Here is a 27,262-nt window from a genome sequence, read left to right as displayed (position 1 = left end):
GTGGCGCCTCACGTTGCTTTAGATTTGTGTGTTTATATTTCTGGATGCTTATAGTAGGTTCAGTAAATTGATTCGGGCCTGACAGAATAATGTACTTGTTCATTCAAGTGGTAAATGACCCCATGTAGAAGAATGTCTCAGAGCGCAACAAGTGAAAAAACTGGGCTGACAGGAGTAGGCCAACTTTGGATTTACAATATGAAATGATAAAAAAAGTAACTTACAATGCTCTGGTAAAAATAAACTCTACATTTGGCTCAAAATGTTTGTCTCTGAAAAGATAAGGAGAATTTTAGTCCCTCTATCTCCACAAGGAATAAGCCTATTGACAGACTAATGTATCCCTTGTTATTCAAAGGTCTCCAAACCAACAGGTGTTATTTTGCATTCTCTCTAGTTGCAGCTACAGTTACAGCATAGTGTACATATTACACGAAAGAGAGAGAGAGAGAGAAAGAGAGGAGAAAGCGTGAGAAAGAGGGGGAGAGAGAGAGAGTCTTTGTGGACCATTGTTGTGAATACAACAGCTGTTTAGCCGCTCCCTGATGATGGGTGCAGTGGCTCAGGGAATCAGGGCAATAATGTGGTGGCACGTAATAACCCAGTGGCGTAATGTCCAGGGCTGCAATGGAGCGCAGAGAATAAACCGATACAACCCCCAGCGTAAACACACACACACAAAAATACACACACACACAAAAATATACACAAACACAAAAATACACCCACCCGCCACCATTCCGCTCATTAGTGAAGAAACACCTAATTGAGTGCAGCTATAGTACTTAGTCATGGCATCAGTGCTGAAATACATAATTGTGGTATCATATGGATTTCTCACCCTGTTGAAATGAAAACAATCTGTTACTTTTGTTATAAACGGTAGCCACTAAAATATACCAGCCATGTCCATACCATGCCTCATACTATAGCTTTGCTGGAAACATGGTCCACACACCACGGCAGCACCTCTTCCCCCTCAGCAGGCTCCAAAAATGTGGCATGTGCCCTCAGATCCTCAAAAGGTTCCACAGCTGCACCATCAAGAGCATCTTGACTGGCTGCATCACCACTTGGTACGGCAAATGCACTGCCCTCAACCGCAAAGCACTACAGAGGGTGGTGCGGACGGCCCAGTACATCCCTGGGGTCGAGCTCCCTGCCATCCAGGACCTCTATATCAGGCATTGTCAGAGGAAGGCCCGAAAAATTGCAAAAGACTCCAGCCACCCAAGCCATAGACTGTTCACTCTGCTACCGTCCGGCAAACGGTACCGTAGCACCGGCACTCGGACCAACAGGCTCTGAGACAGCTTCTACCCCCAAGCCATAAGACTGCTAAATAGCTATGACTGCTAAATAATACAGCCCTTTTAGTACATAGTCCCCCCATTTTAAGGGACCAAAAGTATTGGGACAAATTCACTTATATCTGTATTAAAGTTGTAAAAAGTATTTGGTCCCATATTCCTATAGCACGCAATGATTACATCAAGCTTGTGACTGTACAAACTTGTTGGAGGCATTTGCTGTTTGTTTTGGTTGTGTTTCAGATTATTTTGTGCCCAATAGAAATGAATAGTAAATAATGTATTGTGCCATTTTGGAGTCACATTTATTGTAAATAAACGTTAATGTAAACTGTATCTGCATTGACCCTATCTTGCTGTCACGTTCGTTTATAGACGGGACGGACCAAGGCGCAGCGTGATATGCATACATGTTTATTTATACTGAATAAACACCACGACAAAACAACAAATGAAACGAAACGTGAAGTCCAAGGTAGACAAACAACATACCTCACACGGAACAAGATCCCACAACCCACTAGTGCCAATAGGCTGCCTAAGTATGGTCCCCAATCAGAGACAACGAGCTACAGCTGCCTCTGATTGGGAACCACACCGGCCAACATAGATCTACACGATCTAGATCTAAACATAGAAAATGCAACATAGAACATACCACACAGAAAATACACACCCTGACTCAATAATTAGTCACTCAACAAATACGAGTCCCCAGAGTCAGGGCGTGACAATACCCCCCCCCCCCAAAGGTGCGGACTCCGACCGCACAACATAAACATAACAGGGTAGGGCCCGGGTGGTCATTCCGCCTCGGAGGCGGATCCGGCTCAGGGCGTGATGACCACTTACTCTCCGCCTCCCTGTTGCGCCCCTGGTCTGGTCTGGACCTCGGCGCGCTGCTTCCCCTCTCCTTCCTCCCACGAAGTACCAAGCCCTGTCTGGACCCTGGTGTGGGAGACCCCGAACCTGGAGAGGGGCTGACGTCTGGGTCTGGACTGTAACCGCTGACTGGAGCTGGATCAGGCACCGGTGGAGCGGACTGCTCTGGCTCCGGAGTGGAGCCGCTGACCGGAGCTGGACTGGACCCCGGTGGAGCGGATTGCTCTGGCTCCGGAGTGGAGCAGCTGACCGGAGCTGAACTGAGCACCGGTGTAGCGGACTGCTCTGGCTCCGGAGTGGAGCAGCTGACCGGTGCCGGACCAGGCACCGGTGGAACAGGCACAGGCCGTGCCGGACTGGACACACGCACCACTGGCTTGGTACGGGGAGCAGGAACGGGCCGGACCGGGCTGGCGACGCGCACCACTGGCTTGGTGCGGGGAGCAGGAACGGGCCGTACCGGACTGGCGACGCGCACCACTGGCCTGGTGCGGGGAGCAGGAACAGGCCGGGCCGGCGACGCGCACCACTGGTTTGGTGCGAGGGGCAGGAACAAGCCGGGCCGGGCTGGCGACGCGCACCACTGGCCTGGTGCGGGGAGCAGGAACAGGCCGGGCCGGGCTGGCGACGCGCACCACTGGCTTGGTGGGAGGGGCAGGAACGGGTCGGGCCGTACTGGGAACACGCACCACTGACTTAGTGCAGGAAGCAGGAACGGGCCGGACCGGACTGGCGACACGCACCACTTGCTTGGTGCGAGGAGCGGGACTGGGTTCCTTTATTAACCCCCGCTCCTTCTGCTGCCTAACCAGCTCCTCTCGCCGTGCCTCTACACTTTCCTTCTCCCTTATAGCCTCCTGTAGTGCCTCCCTCTGACCGAATAGCCCCCGTAACATGGTGGCCTCCTCTCCTAACCTGCAGACCCGCCCTTTAACGGCCTCCTGCTACCTCGTCGTCCACACCGTGTGCCCCCCCCCACAAAATTGTCTTGGGGTTGCCTCTCGGGTCTCCGTCGTCGGCACTGTTGGCGCCGTTTCTCCTCTCTATACCGGGCCTCCACTGTCTCATCCCAAGGACGGCGATCCATCCCTGCCTGAATCTCCTCCCAAGTCCAGGATCCCTTACCGTCCAGGATCTCCTCCCAGGTCCAGGCTGTCTGCTCCTGGACACGCTGCTTGGTCCTCGTTTGGTAGGATCTTCTGTCACGTTTGTTTATAGACGGAACGGACCAAGGCGCAGCGTGATATGCATACATGTTTATTTATACTGAATAAACACCACGACAAAACAACAAATGAAACGAAACATGAAGTCCAAGGTAGACAAACAACATACCTCACACGGAACAAGATCCCACAACCCACTAGTGCCAATAGGCTGCCTAAGTATGGTCCCCAATCAGAGACAACGAGCTACAGCTGCCTCTGATTGGGAACCACACCGGCCAACATAGATCTACACGATCTAGATCTAAACATAGAAAATGCAACATAGAACATACTACACAGAAAATACACACCCTGACTCAACAAATACGAGTCCCCAGAGTCAGGGCGTGACACTTGCACTGACATCATGCTCACTCACAATACTATATACACTCACTATATACACAATCACTCACACACACTACACTGACGCTCTCACACAAAACCCACACACATCCACATACTGTACACTACATACGCACACACATTACACACATGCATACCGACCCAACACACACACACACACACACACACACAAACAAACACACTCATCATATGCTGCTGATACTCTCTTCTCTATGCTTACTCTCATTATAATCTATCCTGATGCCTAGTCACTTTACCCTGCCTTTATGTACATATCTACCTCAAATACCTTATTATTATCTATCCTGATGCCCAGTCACTTTACCCTGGCTTTATGTAAATATCTACCTAAAATACCTTATTATTATCTATCCTGATGCCTAGTCACTTTACCCTGTCTTTATGTAAATATCTACCTCAAAAACCTTACCCATGCACAATGATCTGGTACCTGTACTTCCTGTATATACTGTACCCCTGGACAGTGATCTAGTACTGGTAGTTCCTGTATATACTGTACCCCTGGACAGTGATCTGGTACTTGTTCTTCCTGTATATACTGTACCCCTGGACAGTGATCTGGTACTGGTACTTCCTGTATATACTGTACCCCTGGACAGTGATCTGGTACTGGTACTTCCTGTATACACTGTACCCCTGGACAGTGATCTGGTACTGGTACTTCCTGTATATACTGTACCCCTGGACAGTGATCTGGTACTGGTACTTCCTGTATATACTGTACCCCTGGACAGTGATCTGGTACGGGTACTTCCTGTATATACTGTACCCCTGGACAGTGATCTGGTACTGGTACTTCCTGTATACACTGTACCCCTGGACAGTGATCTGGTACTGGTACTTCCTGTATATACTGTACCCCTGGACAGTGATCTGGTACTGGTACTTCCTGTATACACTGTACCCCTGGACAGTGATCTGGTACTGGTACTTCCTGTATACACTGTACCCCTGGACAGTGATCTGGTACTGGTACTTCCTGTTTATAGCTCCATTCTTGTGTATTTTATTCCTCTCGTGTTACTATTTTACAAATATTTGTATTTATTTTTACTCTGCATTGTTGGGAAGGGCTCGTAAGCAAGCATTTCACGGTAAAGTCTACAACTGTTGTATTCGGCAAGTGACCAATAAAATGTGATTTGATTTGTTACCTTTTTTTTTGTAATAACGATGTGTCTACCACTTAAATCATGGAATACATGAATCACCATTCATGACCATTATTTGTCCTCTTTGATCTCTGACTTTGTTTTTCTAAGGACAGTGCTTTGATATGTACACATTCAAATGCGGTAGTTCAATCCGTAGGGTGCCAATTAGACTAGTCTACACAGCAATCCGTCGACAAGAGCCCACATCTAGGCTATAGATCTGGTCTGGATATCACTGGGAGAGAAGCACTTCACTTAGACATGAGCAGTCTGGTGGATCAGCGAAGCCTCAGAAGTCCTAATTATAACATTTGTCTGTCAACACGGATACAACGACCCTGCCTAGATCACGCTACATACCTGGGTTAGCCTAACACTGATTACTGTACATAGTGAACTTAGTGCAGATTCACTGCTACTTCCCTTAGACTTTCTCTCTCTATCTCTCTATGATGTCGTGGTCACAGGAATGGTGGAATTCACCTGGGCATTAGGTCATAGCTCAAAGGAGGTAGTCAATAAAACGGGGAGAGTGAGGCCTCCAGTGTGTCCATACAAACAGCACATAAAAAGGAGAGAGGATAGGCTGCTAGGGAAGGAAACAAGGAAGGTAGGAAAGACACAAGGAAGCACAAAAGGACCCTCAAATAGAAACACCAAAACTCAGAGAAATCCTCACATTGCGACGTCTCAGGGGAGATAGGCGAAAAGCTGTGAGTGTTATTTGCAGTGTTCATTCGAGACAGCTTGTAACAGTACATTTTTACAGAATAACAAAGAGCAATTCAGAAACACCTGAGAGTGAGCCATTTTAGATGCTGTCTGTGCTGCAGAGCACAATGTTTTCATATGGCTGAAAATGGGTTATTCTACAGATGATGACTGTTCGGGGAAAACATGGCCTAAAACAGCCTAAAAGTCTTGCTGAACAACATGGAAATCTACCAAACCAGACTCCTACAAGCCTGTACAATGCTTTGACAATGTAAACAAACTGCGGTTGAGACATCTTGTAAAAACCTGCAAACTACCATATCAATTCCTTTAAAGAAAACAGGGAAATACTTTCAGTTTTGTGGGATTCAATTGTAATTGCAGTCATGTTTTTTAGGGGGGAATATCAAAGACAGAGGTCCTCTGTGAATATTGAAGCTACAGTACTGAGAGCTAATTGCGTTTTTAGTTGAGGAACAGACGTTGAGTTTTAGTGTAGTTATGGCGGTAGAGGAGGACGTCAGACGTAAAGGCCTCTTCCTTCCTGGAAGTCTCTTATTAATGACCTCATCTTAACCTCTACTTCTCTTATTCAACTGGAAACAGACGGACGGAGGTACACCTGGTAAACATGGCTGTTGCTCCCTCGCCGACTGACCAAGCACACATCCGAGGTTAGGCTAAGTCAGCAGAGGGACAAATCGAGGGGCCCACTCAAAGCAAGGCTAAGGCCGCTTAGTCGATGATTTGAAACAAGATCTTTTTGCAAGATTTCACTATATAACATGCCATTTAGCAGACACTTTTATCCAAAGCGACTTACAGTCATGCGTGCATACATTTTGTGTATGGGTGGTCCCGGGGATCGAACCCACTACCTTGGCTACAGAGGACCACGCACTTTTCTTCTCTGGTTATAAGCCGGTCTGAAGCTCTGACAGAGATGCTTTTCACCTCCCACACAGCGTACTGTGAGACACGTCTACAACGCTTTTATTGGGTTTGACACTTTGTTTACATTAACGCTAACCAATAACGTAGCTAGTGGAAGCTGAAAGTTGTCAGGACCCCATCCTCTCCTTTGTCCGTGCTGCTGTCTGCATCCCTCTGAAATGTGGCTCATGGTGCCATGCATGGTGTGATGTATTTTCGAAGTGAATTGGGCTGCACATCCTGGGGAAGATTATTCTTACCGCAGGACACGCAGGGCTATTAATGACAAACACAAAAAACACAAAACACGAGTCACGTTTTGGACGTTTTGTCATTTTTGCTGGCAGCTCTTGAATGTGGTGATAGATGAAAAAGTATTGTTGCTGGTGTCCCGGCAAGCCCAATGGAGCTCACACACACGCTGTCGACTACACTCCAAGGGTCAATATCTACTACAATTTCTTATAGTCATTTCTAATAGTCAAGTTTACTAGTAATGAAGAGTAAGATGCACATACAAAAAGTAGTTTCTGGAGTGTTTCAAATATTAACTTATTGATATCAATTTAACCGACCCCACATTTTGTCTGTCTCTTTTCTCAAGGGACGTTTTACTATAGGTCTACTAGAAATGTATTAACTGGGTGCATCGCGCCACTTTTGACTTACCTCACATTACAAGGGCAGTTCAACTGTAGACTACACTATCTCAGATGAAGTCCCAGTCTCTCTTCACATAGCAGTCCCCTCTCTCTCTCTCTCTCTCTCTCTCTCTCTCTCTCTCTCTCTCTCTCTCGCCACAACACTCTCTTTTAGCAGCCAGGCTAATTTTTCATCCCCCTTTCATCTCTGACCTCACCTCGGGTTGCCTCCACAGAAGGGCTACTTGTTTTCGCTACCTCTCTCACTCCTTCACTCTGCGCTCTGAGTCCCCCCCCCCCCCCCCACCGGCAGCATTTGCAGCGAGCATATTTTATACGGTGGAGATTTTTTCCCTGCCAACAGAGAGGGAGGCAGGGAGATGTCATTTTTGTGCACGGCCAACAAATGCACCAAGCTCACGTCGTGGATGCAGTGAGGATACAGTGGTGACTGGCCACCCCTCCCCCTTCAAGCCCTTACAGTACCGTACACACACCACCATGACACACTCCAAGGCCACTTGGACCTGGGGGAAATATAGAAACAAAGGAAATGGTGTTGACTGTTGGACAATCAGATAACCTTCCCTGTGTGAAGGAGTGCTTCTTGTTTGGGCTTGGCTTCCCCCTTAGCTAGCGCTGTGATGTCATAGCTGCTGGTCAACAAAGTGCACTGCAATGACCCGCTCACCAGTGAATGCTGCTAACAGGGATACTCAACATAATACAGTGCATCAAATGCTGTCAGATGTGAAAGTTCATACGGGCATAGCTCACATCAGTTTGCTCAATTGAAATCCTAGGCTGCAATTCAACCAAACCCGCACTGGGGTAAACTTGGATTGCAATAACACATATTACAGAGCCAAACAAAAGCCCAAAAATTATGTAATAATTTTGACAAGATCTAATTCAACTCCCCTTTCCGCAGTGCAAGATTAGCAAAGTGTGAATTTGATGGACGCTGCCTCCCTTGCAACTCAATCCAGCACAGTACATCCCCAACCAACCAGGCTCATTGTACTGCAAGGTTCTCCTGTCAGCAGTAAACAGATGTGAGATCCCGTGACACAATTTGAAATAGTAGACTCTAGTCTACTGCTATGAATAGAAAGTCAGAAAGCAATAAAAGTAGGAATGCTGATTCCCATGATAAACACACTTTATTTTAAAGTCCACATTACCAACAAACTATCATGGTCCAAACACACCAAGACAGTCGTGAAGAGGGCACAACAAAGCCTATTCCCCCCTCAGGAGACTGAAAAGATTTGGCATGGGTCCTCAGATCCTCAAAAAGTTATACAGCTACACCATCGAGAGCATCCTGACTGGTTGCATCACCACCTGGTATGGCAACTGCTCTGCCTCCGACCGCAAGGCACTACAGAGGGTAGTGCATACGGCCCAGTACATCACTGGGGACAAGCTTCCTGCCATCCAGGACCTCTATACCAGTCAGTGTCCTCAAAATTGTAAAAGACTCCAGCCACCCTAGTCATAGACTGTTCTCTCTGCTACCGCACGGCAAGCGGTACCGGAGCGCCAAGTCTAGGTCCAAAAGGCTTCTCAACAGTTTCTACCCCCAAGCCATAAGACTCCTGAACAGCTAATCATGGCTACCCAGACTATTTGCACTGGCCCCCCACCCCCACCCCATCTTTTTACGCTGCTGCTACTCTGTTCATTATTTATGCATAGTCACTTTAACTCTACCTACATGTACATATTACCTCAACTACCTCAACTAGCCGGTGCCCCCGCACATTGACTCTGCACCGGTACCCCCCTGTATATAGCCTCCCTACTGTTATTTTATTTTACTTCTGCTCTTTTTTTCTCAACGCTTTTTTGTTATTGTTGTTTTATTTTACTTTTTTATTAAAAAATAAATGCATTGTTGGTTAAGGGCTGTAAGTAAGCATTTCACGGTAATGTCTACACCTGTTGTTATCGGCGCATGTGGCAAATAACATTTGATTTCATTTGAATATAACATCACTGGTTCCCCTCACTATCTAGATACAGTAGAAAATAGACATTGGCAATGTTCTCTATAACATCTCTTTGTTTCAGTTGTTATACTGTTTGTACCACAGAATTAAAAACAGAATAAAAAATAACATTGGTGCTATTTAGAACCTAAAAGGATTCTTCAGCTGTCCCCATAGGAGAACCCTTTGAAGAACCCTTTTTGGTTCCAGGTAAATCCCTTTTGGTTCCAGGTAGAACTATTTTGTGGTCCATGTAGAGGGTTCTACGTGGAACCCAAAAGGGTTTTCCTATGGGGACAGCCGATTAACCGTTTTGGAACCCTTTGTTCTAAGAGTGCTGCATAGAATTAGAATGAGGCTATTACTAGAACAGACGTTCCAATTCAGGTCACAGTTGCTGTCCCTAGCTTGTTTGAACACAGTGTTCTTTACGGACACTACTTTATTACCACAGTGCTACAGTCTGTTGTAGGCTATTTCATGCTGAACGTCCTCCCTGAAAATGCACTGCAAGCCAAGTGCCGCATTTCCCTGAAATGGAACAGAACTGTCACTAGTGAGAGCAAAAACAATAACGAACGCCTGTAACTTAATATAAAGTCAATTTACCAGTACCATAACTCAAAAACGTCAACATGTCTAACTTTAGAAGCAGAGCTGAGTTAATAGTAAGTGTGCTCTGGTCACACAATGGTCAAATGTAGCTACCAATTAGAGACCATGTCAATCATAATGATTCTGGTTAAGAAATCGAGGCCAACCAGCTACTGTGGAGGAGTGACACACCGCACACAAACAACCTCCCACATCTGTCTGACATGTGCCTGGGCCTACCACCGGCGCACCGTGCTCTGCTGGGTTCCCATTGGTTCCCCTGGGCCCCAAACTTTGACCTTTGAGAGCCATGCTGAGGACCCTGGGAGACAGCCGTCACGTCTGGGGGCGTAGAGACTTGCATTCACTTCCCTGGTGTCCATCTTACAACGCCAACCACAGTAGAACACCCGCCCTGTCACGAAGGACCAATGTGGTCATGTACATTAGCTCTAACTAAAAGAATAAGAGAAATGTAAGCTGACATGAATCCAGCTGGAATCCAAATCATCCAATCATATAGGGATTCAGTCATGTTTCGTGTTGGAAGGAACAGTACATAAGGGATGGACAGCCAGGTCACCCGTGATACAAGTCAGTATTTGACGTGGAAACTGGCCACTAGGGGCAACAGTGAGCGTTATTACCTTCAATTTGGTTTTGGTTTTGCTAAGGCATAGTTGACGGGGATGGTGGATGGATGTAAGCATCTGCCTCTGATTACTAAGGTTGCAAGTTCAAATCTGGTGATAGAAAGTTGTTTTTGAGATTTTTGTTCAAGCCTATCCCAAACCTTAACCTTTACCTTAACCATTCTGAGTTAATGCCTAACCTTAAGATCTCTGAGTTAATGCCTAAATTTAACCCTAACCTTAAAAATTCTGAGTTAACCTTAAACACTCAAAATTTTATGTTTAAGAAATGTTGTGGAAATTCTTACACAGGGACACTCAAAGTCAATCTTAAATGAATTATTGTTTATTATCAGCATGCTGTGTATGTGTGTGTATTTTTGATAAATTCACTCCCATTAATAGAAGTATACCCTTTATTATGATGATAGTATTACCGTACTAATTGGATTGTACAACCCAGAATGAAGGGTTTGAAATGATGAAGTGTCTGGTTTCTTTCTGTGTTGATTTCCTTTACTTTAATAGCAGTATAGAATATTTTGATATAGAAGCTAAAAAAAAATACATTAAAATGTAATGATTATTATCACAAAAGTGATAAGAGGATGGAATGTGATGGACATTTTTAAGTTTGTGCTTTTCTAATAACCAATTTCTGTGTTCTATTTAACAGCATATTCAGGAATAGTACTTTCTCCTTTCATATCTCCATACCGAATCCTTTTATAACGTTATAGATCATAAATGCCTACAGACATCCACACATAGATAACATTACAGATCGAAAAACTCAGCTCACAGAACTGTTTGGGGTATCCATTCTTTCACGCTCTCAGGAATGGAATCCTCTTTCACACTAGAGCTAGTCCCCTGACAGCTCTCATTCACTCAGTAATTAATAGTTAAATTTCTATCTTATTATCTAAATTTCAATCAGCTTATTATCCATATTTCAATGGATAAGTACACGTCGATCAGAAGCTCCACCGGGGCAGTCCCGTTAGTTCTCTTATATACAGACAAGTTATATTTGCATGATTTAGCTTATCCATCATTCATAATTAATTCATCATTAACTTGTGACCGACCAATACTGGGTCATGCATGTGACAGACCAATACCTCACGAGGCTTCTTCTGCCAAATTGCAGATACTGATAGTGAGGATTCATTCAATCTGTCACTTGCATGAACACAGAAATTGGTTATTAGAATAGCACAAACTTAAAAATGTCATTCAAAGAAACATGGATGAGCGTCTAATTCTGATGTGAGACTTTGAGAACTAGTTGGGGATGGAAGGGCCAGTACATAAGGGATGGGATGGAAGGGCCTGTACATAAAGGATGGAAGGGAAGGGCCAGTATATCAGGGATGGAAGGGCCAGTACATAAGGGATGGAAGGGCCAGTATGTAAGGGATGGAAGGTACATAAGGGATGGAAGGTACATAAGGGATGGAAGGGCCAGTATAAAAGGGATGGAAGGGAAGGGTCAGTACATAAGGGATGGAAGGGCCAGTATATAAGGGATGGAAGGGAAGGGCCAGTACATAAGGGATGGAAGGGCCAGTATATAAGGGATGGAAGGGAAGGGCCAGTACATAAGGGATGGAAGGGCCAGTATATAAGGGATGGAAGGGAAGGGCCAGTACATAAGGGATGGAAGGGCCAGTATATAAGGGATGGAAGGGCCAGTACATAAGGGATGGAAGGGCCAGTACATAAGGGATGGAAGGGCCAGTATAAAAGGGATGGAAGGGCCAGTACATAAGGGATGGAAGGGCCAGTACATAAGGGATGGAAGGGCCAGTATATAAGGGATGGAAGGGAAGGGCCAGTACATAAGGGATGGAAGGGCCAGTACATAAGGGATGGAAGGGCCAGTACATAAGGGATGGAAGGGCCAGTATATAAGGGATGGAAGGGAAGGGCCAGTACATAAGGGATGGAAGGGCCAGTATTTAAGGGATGGAAGGGCCAGTACATAAGGGATGGATGGGCCATTATATAAGGGATGGAAGGGCCAGTACATGAGGGATGGAAGGACCAGTATATAAGCGATGGAAGGGCCAGTATATAAGGAATGGAAGGGCCAGTACATAAGGGATGGAAGGGAAGGGCCAGTACATAAGGGATGGAAGGGCCAGTACATAAGGGATGGAAGGGCCAGTACATAAGGGATGGAAGGGCCAGTATATAAGGGATGGAAGGGCCAGTACATAAGCGATGGAAGGGCCAGTATATAAGGGATGGAAGGGCCAGTACATAAGGGATGGAAGGGCCAGTACATAAGGGATGGAAGGGCCAGTATATAAGGGATGGAAGGGCCAGTACATAAGCGATGGAAGGGCCAGTATATAAGGGATGGAAGGGCCAGTACATAAGGGATGGAAGGGCCAGTACATAAGGGATGGAAGGGCCAGTATATAAGGGATGGAAGGGCCAGTACATAAGGGATGGAAGGGCCAGTATGTAAGGGATGGAAGGTACATAAGGGATGGAAGGGCCAGTATATAAGGGATGGAAGGGCCAGTATAAAAGGGATGGAAGGGAATGTACATAAGGGATGGAAGGGCCAGTACATAAGGGATGGAAGGGCCAGTATAAAAGGGATGGAAGGGAAGGTGCATAAGGGATGGAAGGGCCAGTACATAAGGGATGGAAGGGCCAGTACATAAGGGATGGAAGGGCCAGTATATAAGGGATGGAAGGGCCAGTATAAAAGGGATGGAAGGGAAGTTACATAAGGGATGGAAGGGCCAGTACATAAGAGATGGAAGGGCCAGTATAAAAGGGATGGAAGGGCCTGTACATAAGGGATGGAAGGGCCAGTATATAAGGGATGGAAGGGAAGGTACATAAGGGATGGAAGGGAAGGGCCACTACATAAGGGATGGAAGGGCCACTACATAAGGGATGGAAGGGCCAGGGCCCAGTTGCATAAAACAAGTGTTTCCCTTAAGGTTTTCCCTTAAGGAATAATTGTCCCTTACCTAAGGGAATTGTTTAAGGGCGTTACATAGAGCCACTCAAACATTTCCTTAGGTAAGGGCATAATGTCATTGTTCTATCTGTAGTTTTACGATAGTTTGAAGACATGTAAGGCAGTCTCTGGTTACCATGGAGATGACCTGATTCACTTAATGAACTTTTGGGAGATCACATAATAGAACTTCTACATTGAAGACAGGAGAAACAAATTGATTCAGAAGATAATAAACGACGTTTCTTGTAGTTACTTTTTCTCAACTTGTTTATATTACTTTCTAGTATGTCAAGCTGGCTAGCCATGGATTGTAGCTATAGTGTCCACTATTATTTAGCCAAGAGCACCGTCTATAGTGTCCACTATTATTTACCCAAGAGCACCGTCTATAGTGTCCACTATTATTTAGCCAAGAGCACCGTCTATAGTGTCCACTATTATTTAGCCAAGAGCACCGTCTATAGTGTCCACCATTATTTAGCCAAGAGCACCGTCTATAGTGTCCACCATTATTTACCCAAGAGCACCATCTGTAGTGTCCACCATTATTTACCCAAGAACACTGTCTATAGTGTCCACTATTATTTACCCAAGAGCACAGTCTATAGTGTCCACTATTATTTAGCCAACAGCACCGTCTATAGTGTCCACCATTATTTACCCAAGAGCACCATCTGTAGTGTCCACTATGATTTACCCAAGAGCACCGTCTATAGTGTCCACCATTATTTACCCAAGAGCACCATCTGTAGTGTCCACTATGATTTACCCAAGAGCACCGTCTATAGTGTCCACCATTATTTACCCAAGAGCACCATCTGTAGTGTCCACTATGATTTACCCAAGAGCACCGGCTATAGTGTCCACTATTATCTAGCCAAGAGCACTGTCTATAGTGTCCACTATTGTTTACCCAAGAGCACCATCTATAATGTCTACTATTATTTACCCGAGAGCACCGTCTATAGTGTCCACTATTATTTAGCTAAGAGCACCATCTATAGTGTCCACTATTATTTACCCAAGAGCACCGTCTATAGTGTCCACTATTATTTAGCCAAGAGCACCGTGTATAGTGTCCACTATTATTTACCCAAGAGCACCGTCTATAGTGTCCACCATTATTTCTGCTTATATTATCTGTTCATTGCATTCTGACTACAACTGACTCCTGCATCGCCGTAACTTTACACTGTATTATGTTTGGCAACGTATTTTCATCAGTATTTTGGAATTGTCCCGGGGTATTTGAGAGAAAAAAAGTCTGTTAACTCAGCCGTTTACAAGAGAACAGTATTGTCCTGTCTAGACTGAGGTTTACAGTTGATACATAATTCCAACCTTTCACCAAAAAACCATTTACACATCATACACAAAACTTGGTGAATCGCTGAAGTTCTTTGATCGATTGTTTTCGTTCAGTCTTCTGACATAACACTGTGCATGCTGACACTGGCATTTCAAGGGTTCTTCATGCAACTTGAAGACCCCGGCCATCATTTAAAACATTTTATGATTATACTCTACACGTGAGACAGACCACCTTCGCTCTGAATTTTCGGTGGGGGTTTGAATGCACTTCTGTCAGGGCAGCATGGGAGTGAGGGAGTTTTTTCTTTTCATTATGCTTTTCCCCATCTTGACTGCAGATGTTGTGGCTTATATTGCTACTCTGAGAGATTTGGGCCAGTGGTTTGCAGCAGCAGCAACAGTGGGGCCTGTGTTGGACCGGGTTTCAGGTTCTGGTCTGAACACCCTGGTGTCGGGCCAATGGGAAACCTGATCCAGGCGTGGACTGGGCTGTAACCTCCGCTCACCCCCACCCTGGAGCCCCAGCCGGCCCAGGTCCCACTCACTGGGGTGGCTGCTCACTCTACAGACTTCATCCCTCTTTTAGAGAGGTACTGCTCTATTCCAAGTACTGTATATCAATGTGGGCCATACAGTATACTTCATCTACATGTCAATCCATTGTGTGTGTGTGTGTGTGTGTGTGTGTGTGTGTGAAAGTGTGTGTACACTGAACCAAAATATAAATGCAACATGCAACAATTTCAAAGATTTTACAGAGTTACAGTTCATATAAAGAAATCAGTAAATTTAAACAAATTCATTAGGCCCTATTCTATGGATTTCACATGACTGGGAAGACAGATATACATCTGTTGAATGCAGCGTGACACATCTCCTTCGCATAGAGTTGATCAGGCTATTGATTGTGGCCTGAGGAATGTTGTCCCACTCCTCTTCAATGGCTGTGCAAAGTTGCTGGATATTGTTTGTGTCTGTAAGTGAGGTAGACATGACATCACACTGTAGTGGGAGTATAGCAGAGAAGATTGGTACTCACAGTTGAAGTTGGGTTCTATTTTGTCACCTGCTAGCAGACTGATGATGGTAACCTGGTAGATGATGTGCAGAAGCAGGAAAGCCATACCGGTGAAGCACAGGGACTTAAGCAGGCACCCTGTGTGACCTGAAAGAGAGAAAGTATCATCTAAGGTTTCTCAGATACTGAGGTCCAGTGCATACTTGAATAGCTTACACAACATTAGAGGGTCTGTCAAGTAAAATAGTAGTAGTGGTAACTACTTCCTAGTTGTGTTCTGGTTTTCCTGGTGATTAAAGAAATAAGACTATGAGACAAAAGTTAACATTTTGTATTTCAACAATAACTTCATAACTGGTTTCACGTCATTAGTTAGGCCATACTTTAAAACAAAATGCATTTAACCAAATCATATTCGATACATGACAGAGCTATAAACTCTCGCAACTAACTATTCATAGCCCAATGCTCCACCAACTGTGGGGTAACATTAGAAACCCGTCATTGACAGAGTGGAGACCCCACGGCCCAGTTACAGGGTTGCCAGTTCACGTAGCTTAACCTGTCTGGTCCCATCCTAATAGGCCTGCAGTAATCCACCTCCATTACTCCTAAGTACAGTACTGTATTACAGGTTTCCCTGCTGCCCAGGGCCAGTAATATCCCAGTGATATTTTTGGCAGCCCGTTGGCCATCCGTCGTGTGTGGACCAACCTAAACACACGGTGACCTCTAAAGTCAAATGTGATGGATAAAACAGAGCTCAACACTTAGCGATGATTGGCCGGCTGTCTGGTTTGACGGCTGATTGGACGGGTTGCTTAGAGATGTTGATAGGAGTGATTAGGGGAGGATGCAGAGCATAGGTCTAGATGTCCTGTAGGGCAAAAGTATGGTAAAGCAGTGAGAAAGTGACCAAGAACAAACCACTGAATTGAAATGCTTCAGCTGGTTCAGTTGATTAGTACAGCATCTAACCAGGAAGCAGAAAAGCCCACTCCGTTCATGGCGGATCCAAACAAGACGTTGGCAGGGTTTCATCAAAACAAACAAGTACATGTAATATTCCTAACTATGGCTGCATAACTCTAAGCAAGGTATCAAATTAAGCTGACAAATTGGCAACTTCCATTTAGCTCAAACCCAGACAGGCAGTGAGATGCTGACACTAGCTCAAAGCGTGTGAGAGAGAGCTGAGAGCTCCCTAGGCGTGTGTCAGCCACTAACTGTACAGCTGTCAGGAGCCTGACACTGAGCAGGGGAACACTCCTGTAAACTCCCGTAGCGCCACTTCCATTTCTCTATAAGGATTAATTATCCACTTCTGACACCGACGCCTTGTGACGCAACTTCCATAGAAATGTGATGCTATCCTGATATGGACACTGTCCTAGTAGGGACACTCAGGTATCTCTGTCATGTAGAGAGTGTGACTTCCACATTTAACTATGTTACATTATGTTATGAATCGAATATTGACGCTCACATATCGCAGTGCCTGCTGTTTGATCAACTTAGAGCCAAACTTCAGTTGTACGCCTATTGACGTCTAACAATGGATTGAACTTCCTGTAAAATGCTGGGGCTACAATTAAAGTCAAATGTCAAATCTGTGGTGTATTAACATTGCACTTGCCATAATGGCACGCCAATAAAGGGGTATTCAGTGAATGGTCTTGAGCATCCAATTGTAGTTTGTTTTTGATTAGACATTTGAGATGTATTATTCCAACCCAACATGGCTGCAGGGTAACTTTCACACTCCACTACATACACTGTAGCCAAAGGCAATCCCCATCCATTGTGGTTCTCTTCCATAACAGGCTGTATGTGTGAGAAAGAGAGACGGTGCCATTACACACATTTCATAAAAGCCCTACACATCAAACAGCGGACACGTTACTTCATAAACACCTACTGGTTCTAATCTTTCAAATCGTCTTTCTAGAGGTATGGAAGTGTTGTTGGTGAGTCGCAGTGCCAGCATGGTGTGCACTTTACAATGAGGTGCTGTTGTGGAAAAGACATCAACGAGCCTATTCATGTACAAGGTGCTATCTAGAACCTAACAGGGTTATTTGGCTGTCCCCATAGGAGAATGCTTTGAAGAACCCCTGTTGGTTCCAGGTAGAACCCTTTTGGTTCCAAGTAGAATCGTTTTGGGTTCCATGTAGAACCCTTTCCACTGAGTTTTCTACCTGGAACCAAAAAGGGTTTAACCTGGAACCAAAAAGGGTTCTCCTACCCTTTTTTCTAGGAGTGTAGCATATACAATGAGTATACCAAACATTAGGAACACCTTCCTAATATTGAGTTGGAAAGTGTTCTTAATGTTTTGTATACTCAGTGTTTAGGGGTTGGGTTAAATTCGGAAGACACATTTCAGTTGAATGCATTCAGTTGTACAACTGACTAGGTATCCCCCTTTGTTTTTCTTTCAGGTAATTATGTCAGAGAGATGTTTTATCCCTAACCATTAATTACAACTTCTGACTGAGTTGTCATATTCAATCGCATATTGATTCAGCATGAATGTTCACAATGGCTTCTGATAGACATCCCACTGGACACAGACGTCAATTCAACATCTATTCCATGTTGGTTCCACGTGGAAACAACGTTGATTCAACCAGTGTGTGCCCAGTGGGATCATTGTACCATGTATTGAAGCCATTAGAAGTACCAGGAAAGTCTCCAAAACACCACTGAGAATATCCCATAGACTGTAGAAAGGCGATACTCACACAGGAAACTCAAATATGGACCAGATGTGTTGTGTGTCTGTGTGTCTATGTGTGTATGTGTGTATGTGTATGTGTGTGGTGTGTGTGTGTGTGTGTGTGTGTGTGTGTGTGTGTGTGTGTGTGTGTGTGTGTGTGTGTGTGTGTGTGTGTGTGTGTGTGTGTAAGATTTACAGAATAAGTCCAAAAGAGGTTGCCTTGGCATATTCCAACAACAGCAAAAAATAATTGCGATGTAGCCCTATTTCTTTCTCTCTCTCTCTCTCTCTCTCTCTCTCTCTCCCTCTCTCTCTCCCTCTCTCCCCCTCTCTCTCTCTCTCTCTCTCTCCCTCTCTCTCTCTCTCTCCCTCTCTCTCTCTCTCTCTCTCTTTCTCTCTTGCTCTCTCTCCATTTACACCTCTCTTCCATTCACCACTGTGTTTGAATTAATGTTGAGATTAACGGAATGCAACAGCGAAGGTACGAATCTGGATCTCAGGGCGCCAGTGAAAGGGGACTGGTGAGGGGATGGTGTGTGTTCGGCGCGAGCCCCACATGTTTCTAATTCCCACCACTGTTATCTGAATTCTGAAATTTCAGCAACTTAATCGCATTTAAAGATTGTCCCTGGGAGAGGCGCGGGCTGCCAAGCCGTGGGAGAAAGCTGCTTAGCTCATTGAAAAGGGCCCCTAGGTCGGGTCCCGCCTTGCGTGGGGCCAACGATGCTCGAGTTGCAACTTGGCTTCTGTTGGCCCATCATAACTTCTAATTGTTTTGAAAGCTGCTCCTTGCCAACCCTGTTGCCTGAAAGTAGAGGTCTTTATGGGCCGTCACAAATCAGTGATAGGGAGTAAATCACATTATTACAAATGGACTCTAATCTATGACCCTTTACTGCTGTTCTTATAGGGAGAGAACAGCTGATTTGTGAGTCCATAGTGTCAGACCAAGGGAAGAATGAATGGAAACAATGTAGGTAAGTGTAGTAGTGTGGTCCATTGGTTCCCAAACTCGTTTAGAGGCCAACTATCACATATGACAGAGCCGGGCCGAAATTCATAGCGCCTCCTATTGAATATACCCCAGCAGACTGACCCACCCCCCCACCCACCCCCACCCCCTGCTAACCCCTCGCGCCCCCACAGTTTGGGAACCACTGGTTTTGTCCATTGAAACAGCGCTATTTCAGTTGACATAGTTGATTGGTATTGATTAGCTTTGTCATGGGAGCCATTGTCAATAGCAGTACAACTAGTGGACTACTCGTTTGGATGATTTTACTACATCTATTGCCAGAGCCTATTAATAAAGGATGTAAAAGCCCTATTCAACCAAACAAATTACTGGCTCTGGTTAAATATGGCCCAATGTTTTAAGGTTCATTTTGGTTACTCAAAATTATTCTAAATGTAAGATGACTCAAAATGACTCAAAATGCAAGTTGACTCAAAATCTAAGTTGTTGACATTTTGTTGTTGAAAACTATAACATTAAAATATTGTAATCCTAACTTGCTGAATCAGGATACTGTAAATAAATACTGTCAAATATACCCCAGCAGACTGACCACCTGTTTATCCCTTTACTTTTCCAAGGCTAAATTGTTAATACTATGTTACATACCCGCTCAATGTTTGGTCTGTTTCATCTGGTGTAATCTAGTGGAAAGCACTTACCCTTTAATTATAGCCTAGCAAGAAATCTAAATTGTGCTATCATGCCACAGTTACCTTCACCTGCCACATCCCCTTTAAGCTACTCTAGGAATGAATACAGGTCTAAACCAGCCTGGAGAGAATTCCTTGTGTGCAAGTCCCAAGACATATTAGACTGTGGCGTAAAGAAAATGCATATTAGGGATAATTGTGCGTTTAGGTGATAGTGTAGTGATACTACTAGGCCTAGACCGCTGAGGAAAGAAGAGCATGTAAAGTAGTGCCATGTATGGTAACTAGCTGGGTCTTTAGACTCAAATTCCTGCTTCTTATAAATACATATAAAACAGTAAAGGTAGAAAGTTGCATTCATGCCCCAGAAATATACCATTTCGATAAATTTTTTATGGCGGCCATCTTGAAAGTTAATAAAAACAAAGAACCCAACCCGGGTTTTGTGTAAATAAAAAGGGCATTCTTTCTGTGTCCCCTGTAGCTCAGTTGGTAGAGCATGGCGCTTGCAATGCCAGGGTTGTGGGTTTGTTTCCCACGGGGTGGCCAGTATGAAAATGTATGCACTCACTAACTGTAAGTCGCTCTGGATAAGAGCATCTGCTAAATGACTAGACTGTAGTCACAGCTTCCTGGGGTAGTCCTAGTAATAATCTAGAATTCTAATATGAGTGGTAATGACAAAGAAAAATATCAATAGATTACATACAAAACAAATAGAAAAACAAGGCGGGCTCAGTATTCAGCGCGTCACTTCATTTGACTGTTTTTGATTCATTTGGCAGCAAATGTATCATAATAGTTAGCTATAGCAAATGTAGCAAATGCTACAGCTAACAACATAGCTAAAAACACAGCTAACAACACAGCTAACAACACAGCTAACAACATAGAAAACAACATAGCAAACAACATAGCTACAAACACAGCTAACAACACAGCTAACAACATAGCTAACAACATAGCTAACAACACAGCTAACAACATAGCTAACAACACAGCTAACAACATAGCTAACAACACAGCTAACAACATAGCTAACAACACAGCTAACAACACAGCTAACAACACAGCTAACAACATAGCTAACAACATAGCTAACAACACAGCTAACAACAAAGCTTACAACACAGCTAACAACATAGCTAACAACACAGCTAACAACACAGCTAACAACACAGCTAACAACATAGCTAACAAAGGTTTAATCCATTAAGGAAACAAACTCTGAACCAGTCTCTAATTAGACTTTATGATGTGACTCAGAGGCGTGTGTGTGTGTGTGCATGCTTGTGCGCGTGCTCGTGTGTGTGCATGTGTGTGCGTGCGCTCGTATGGCTGTGTGTGTGTGTGTGTGTGTGGGACATGACCTCAGTGGCTGCCAAAGAATATTGTCAATGAACAAAGAAGTGTTCAAGGAGCCGGCCCAAGCCAGCATACAGTATTATACTTGGAATGCATCCTCAACAGAAAGAGCTAGTTGACTGGTCAGCAGACAGTGATGCAGACACTTGCGTTCTTCAGCCTCCCTTAACATTTTGCACTATTATTATTCAATTCAGTGCTGAACAAGCATCTGATCCAATTTCTATTCCAAACAACCGGTCCAAAAGTTTAAAGGTCCAATGCAGCCGTTTTTTAAAATCTCAATATCAAATCATTTCTGGGTAACAATTAAGTACCTTACTGTGATTGTTTTCAATTAAAATGGTCAAAAAGAAACAAAAATAGCTTCTTACCAAAGTGCAATTTCTCAAGCAAGAATTTTGCTAGGACTGTCTGGGAGTGGTCTGAGTGGGGAGGGGAAAACTGAAAACTAGCTGTTGTTGGCAGAGATGTTTGGAATTCTCTTTCTTATTGGTATATTAACTGGCCAAAACTCCATCCCACGGCAACAGGCTGAAATTTCAGGCGTTCTTTTCAAACAGCTCTTACACTAAAAGGGAATTATCATAATTTTCACAATTTCACAAGCTCATAGTGTGGAGATATATATAAAACACAGGAAAATCAAGTTTTTGACTGCACTGGGCCTTTAAACTTTACGTAACATCAATAAAAGTTCAAAGACAATCCACATTACAAAATACCCAATGAATCAAAGCCTCACTGTTGGTTTGCCTTAACAGGGCCCCAGAGGGCCACGGTTGACGGGTTGCATTGAGACAGGGAGAGGGAGTGGGATGGCAGGCAGCTCATTGTGTGAACGGTGCTGGTGACTCATCGGCTTCCTGGGGAAAAGAGACAGAGGGGTTTGGACGAAGGGGTTTAGGGAGGCGTGGGCCTGGAGTCCCCTGGTGACGACCTCTCCATTGAGCTCTGTTTCCTCAGGAAGCCCTCTTGTCTCCTGCATCCCCCTCTCCAAGGACAGATTACGTCTGTTTGTATTACCGTCCTACTGGATGGCTCGGGTTAGTGGGGTACTGGAGTTCGCTGGGATTGTTGTGTCGTATTGTATTACAGAGATTCCTCGGAGGGTACTTATAGAACCCGAGTCATCAGGGGAAACTGCTTGGTTGATAGTGCATCAGGCCATGACACTCCGACTGACTGACTTCTCCAAACAGTTATACCACAGTTATACCACCGTTATACCCCCATTATACCACAGTTATACCACCGTTATACCACCGTTATACCCCCATTATACCACAGTTATACCACCGTTACACCACCGTTATAAAAAAAAAAAAATATATTTAACCTTTATTTAACCAGGTAAGCCAGTTGAGAACAAATTCTCATTTACAACTACGACCTGGCCAAGATAAAGCAAAGCAGTGCGATAAAAAAACAACAACACAGAGTTACATATGGGGTAAAACATAAAGTCAAAAATACAACAGCAAATATATATACAGTGTGTGCAAATGTAACAAGTTATGGAGGTAAGGCAATAAATAGGCCATAGTGCAAAATAATTACAATTTAGTATTAACACTGGAAGAGATGATGTGCAAATAGAGATACTGGGGTGCAAATGAGCAAAATAAATAACAATATGGGGATGAGGTAGTTGGGTGGGCTAATTTCAGATGGGCTGTGTACAGGTGCAGTGATCGGTAAGGTGAACGGTTATACCACCGTTATACCACCGTTATACCACAGTAAAAGATGGACTTACTGTTTGCGTGTCCCAATATCCTTAAGGCTGGAATAATAAACCTGCAATAATGATGTTTACTGTCTTCCTCGCAGTTTGGATTTGACTGTGGGAATAACATCATATGCGTGAATGCGGGATTGGATCGAGCCCTTTTGAGTCTTACTAAACATTAGCTATAGTTAGAAGCTTCGCCTCAACAGATGTGGATGACGTATGGACAGTCACTCGAGCTTTATTAGAAAAGCTGTGTAAAATCTGAGAACATTCCGGTTTATAAAGGACTTGAGGAAAAGAGCTAATTGATGTCCATGTTTTCCAGGGAGTGGAGATGGGACTGAAGCCTAACGCTGGAGTCGTGATGGAGGGAAACAGCTGGAGGAGAAGAAAAAGGATTGGACAGATGTCTCAATCGCTCCACCAATCCGCATCCAGCTGCTAGAGGACGAGATAAGTATTTACCTTTGAACCCTGACCTCCATCACTTCTTCATTGTCCATCGCCAGCATATGATCTTGTTCTATCACAGTTTTTTGTCTCTGTCCATTTGGCTGCCTCAGATGCTCCCCCCCCCCCACTGTCACCAACCAACCCAACCATCCCCCACCGTTTTTGGGGACTACTTTATTTGGGGGGATAACTTTAGATTTTAGTGCAAAGCCATGTCGCCCCAAGGCAAGAGAATCTCCTGAAACAAGAGACACATGACTGACAAGCACGTGTTGCATGCTCTGACACGTCTGGAATATTCCCCGCCCCTGTTTCAGTAAAAATAAATGGCTGGAGAAATGTAATCACTCTCAAATCCATAGACAGAGCTATGGATGCATTACATAAAAATTATAGTTTCAACCATGTTTTGAGGCTATATAGTGTTTTTTCAATATTTACTTTGTTGACAAACATTGGAGTAAAACAAGTTTATATTTTGGGTTCTGATTGGATACGACAGTTGAACTAAGCTCATGAGGCATGTATAAGTTATATTCTTCAAGAATCAGTGGGTACATATCATTAATTTATAAGTAAAAAAATTAAATGATGTAGCAACTGCTGATTGCCCCTTTAAGGCAGACCTATAGAATACCAGATGGAGTGACTAAAATAGTATTTCTCACCACATAACAGCTGGGTTATTCAACACTGAAATAAGTCTGGCCAATGGGGAGACAGGATAAGAAGGGGTGTTTATACAATTCACATTAGGGGAGTATATTCATACACAACACTGCTAATACCTCATTATACACTCACCCCCTTATAGAAACACATGGGAACCAGTTCGATGTAGGGTGTACTGATGCGAAGTGTGCTCCAGCTCTGAGAGTGACCACAGGCACTGATAGTAGCCAGAGGATTGGGTTTATGTATGGGATTTTAGGATGCACTTTCTCAGGCTAATGAGGGAGTGAGAGAGTGAGTGAGAGTTGAACTTGTGGCCTGCTGACACTCAAGGGGGAGAGTGGAGGAGGAGTGCATGTGCATCTCTGTGCAGACAGGCAGAGGCTGCATTCTTTCATCTCACTCTGTCCTCCCTCCCTCCCTTTTCCTGAGTGGTGTTATCCCTGCCTGTCACACATTTTGGGAGGGTAGTGATAAGAGGAGTTGTGTCTTATATTTAACTGCAGGCTTACAGCGAACAATGAAAGCCATGTTCAAACTGAGACGTTAAAGATTGAGGTGCACATGAAGGAAAACCGTACAGGAAAATGTTTCCTCTACAGTCGTGTTCAAAAGTTTTGAGAATGACACAAATACTAATTTTCACAAAGTCTGCTGCCTCAGTTTTGATGATGGCAATTTGCATATACTCCAGAATGTCATGAAGAGTGATCAGATGAATTGCAATTAATTGCAAAGTCCCTCTTGAATGAACTTAATCCCAAAAAAACATTTCCACTGCATTTCAGCCCTGCCACAAAAGGACCAGCTGCCATCGTGTCAGTGATCCAGGCTCTGTCGTAGCCGGCCGCGACCGGGAGACCCATGGGGCGGCGCACAATTGGCCCAGCGTCGTCCAGGGTAGGGGAGGGAATGGCCGGCAGGGATGTAGCTCAGTTGGTAGAGCATGGCGTTTGCAATGCCAGGGTTGTGGGTTCGTTTCCCACGGGGGGCCAGTATTAAAATGTATGCACTCACTAACTGTAAGTCGCTCTGGATAAGAGCGTCTGCTAAATGACAAAAATGTAAATGTAAAATGTGATTCTCTCGTTAACACAGGTGAGAGTGTTGACAAGGACAAGGCTGGAGATCACTCTGTCATGCTGATTGAGTTAGAATAACAGACTGGAAGCTTTAAAAGGAGGGTGGTGCTTGAAATCATTGTTCTTCCTCTGTTAACCATGGTTACCTGCAAGGACACACGTGTCGTCATCATTGCTTTGCACAAAAAGGGATTCACAGGCAAGGATATTGCTGCTAGTAAGATTGCACCTAAATCAACCATTTATCGGATCATCAAGGACTTCAAGGAGAGAGGCTCAATTGTTGTGAAGAAGGCGTCAGGGTGCCCAAGAAAGTCCAGCAAGCGCCAGGACCATCTCCTAAAGTTGATTCAGCTGCGGGATAAGGGCACCTCCAGTGCAGACCTTGCTCAGGAATGGCAGCAGGCAGGTGTGAGTGCATCTGCACCCCACAGTGAGGCGAATACTTTTGGAGGATGGCCTGGTGTCAAGAAGGGCAGCAAGGAAGCCACTTCTCTCCAGAAAACCAGAAAAAAACATCAGGGACAGACTGATATTCTGCAAAAGGTACAGGGATTGGACTGCTGAGGACTGGAGTAAAGTCCTTTTCTCTGATGAAACCCCTTTCCGATTGTTTGGGGCATCCGGAAAACACCTTGTCCAAAGAAGACAAGGTGAGCGCTACCATCAGTCCTGTGTCATGCCAACAGTAAAGCATCCTGAGACCATTCATGTGTGGGGTTGCTTCTCAGCCAAGGGAGTGGGCTCACTCACAATTTTGCCTAACACAGACATGAATAAAGAATGGTACCAACACATCCTCCGAGAGCAACTTCTCCCAACCATCCAAGAACAGTTTGGTGACGACCAATGCCTTTTCCAGCATGATGGAGCACCTTGCCATAAGGCCGCGACCGGGAGACCCATGGGGCGGCGCACAATTGGCCCATCGTCGTCCAGGGTAGGGGAGGGAATGGCCGGCAGGGATGTAGCTCAGTTGGTAGAGCATGGCGTTTGCAACGCCAGGGTTGTGGGTTTGATTCCCACGGGGGGCCAGTATGAAAAATAAAATAAAAATAATGTATGCACTCACTAACTGTAAGTCGCTCTGGATAAGAGCGTCTGCTAAATGACTAAAATATAAATGTAAGTGGCTCACGGGTGGACAAACAAAACCTCACAAATTCTGACAAACTCCAAGCATTGATTATGCAAGAATGGGCCCAGAAGTTAATTGACAGCATGCCAGGGCGGATTGCAGAGGTCTTGAAAAATAAGGGTTAACACTGCAAATATTGACTCTTTGCATAAACTTCATGTAATTGTCAATAAAAGCCTTTGACACTTATGGAATGCTTGTAATTATACTTCAGTATACCATAGTAACATCTGACAAAAATATCTCATAACACTGAAGCAGCGAACTTTGTGAAGACCAATACTTGTGTCATTCTCAAAACCTTTGACCACGACTGTATATTTTAAGGACAGATATGGTTTTCTTTCAATGTCCAATGACACGAGAGTAACAGCTTGTGTGTGTGTGTGTGTGTGTGTGTGTGTGTGTTTGTGTGTGTGTGTGTGTGTTGCAGTGTCAAACCACAGCCCCATCATTTCTCGTCCCTGTCTCCTCTGACACAGATGAGGCCAAGGATTCTGAAATCATTCTGTCACTGAATGCTGTAAATGCTGGGTTTAGGCCGAGGCCGTCCATAAACCCTGACAATGTAACCGTTTAACCTCTAGCTCTTTAAAATGGCTTGTTTGCTCAAGGAATTACCAGTTAAGTGTCTCTAAAAGTGTTGTATGTGTCAGTTGACTC

General features: G+C 44.5%; 1 protein-coding gene across 1 annotated transcript in view; it reads right to left on the bottom strand.

Annotated features, from left to right (window-relative positions):
• LOC311109253 (piezo-type mechanosensitive ion channel component 2-like) overlaps positions 1-27,262 on the bottom strand; it is a gene marked incomplete at its 5' end in the record, with an annotated part of 193,925 nt that overhangs the window by 129,883 nt on the left and 36,780 nt on the right. Inside the window, one exon of the mRNA XM_084152091.1 lies at positions 15,789-15,914. Coding sequence (XP_084008217.1) covers positions 15,789-15,914 — 126 coding nt within the window. The remainder of the gene's footprint in view (positions 1-15,788; positions 15,915-27,262) is intronic.

Source organism: Coregonus lavaretus (assembly GCF_964263955.1).
Source record: "Coregonus lavaretus genome assembly, chromosome: 34".
In the NCBI taxonomy this organism is placed as follows: domain Eukaryota; kingdom Metazoa; phylum Chordata; class Actinopteri; order Salmoniformes; family Salmonidae; genus Coregonus; species Coregonus lavaretus.
Note: the sequence above shows the minus strand (reverse complement) of the source record. Positions and strands in the feature narration are given on the sequence as shown.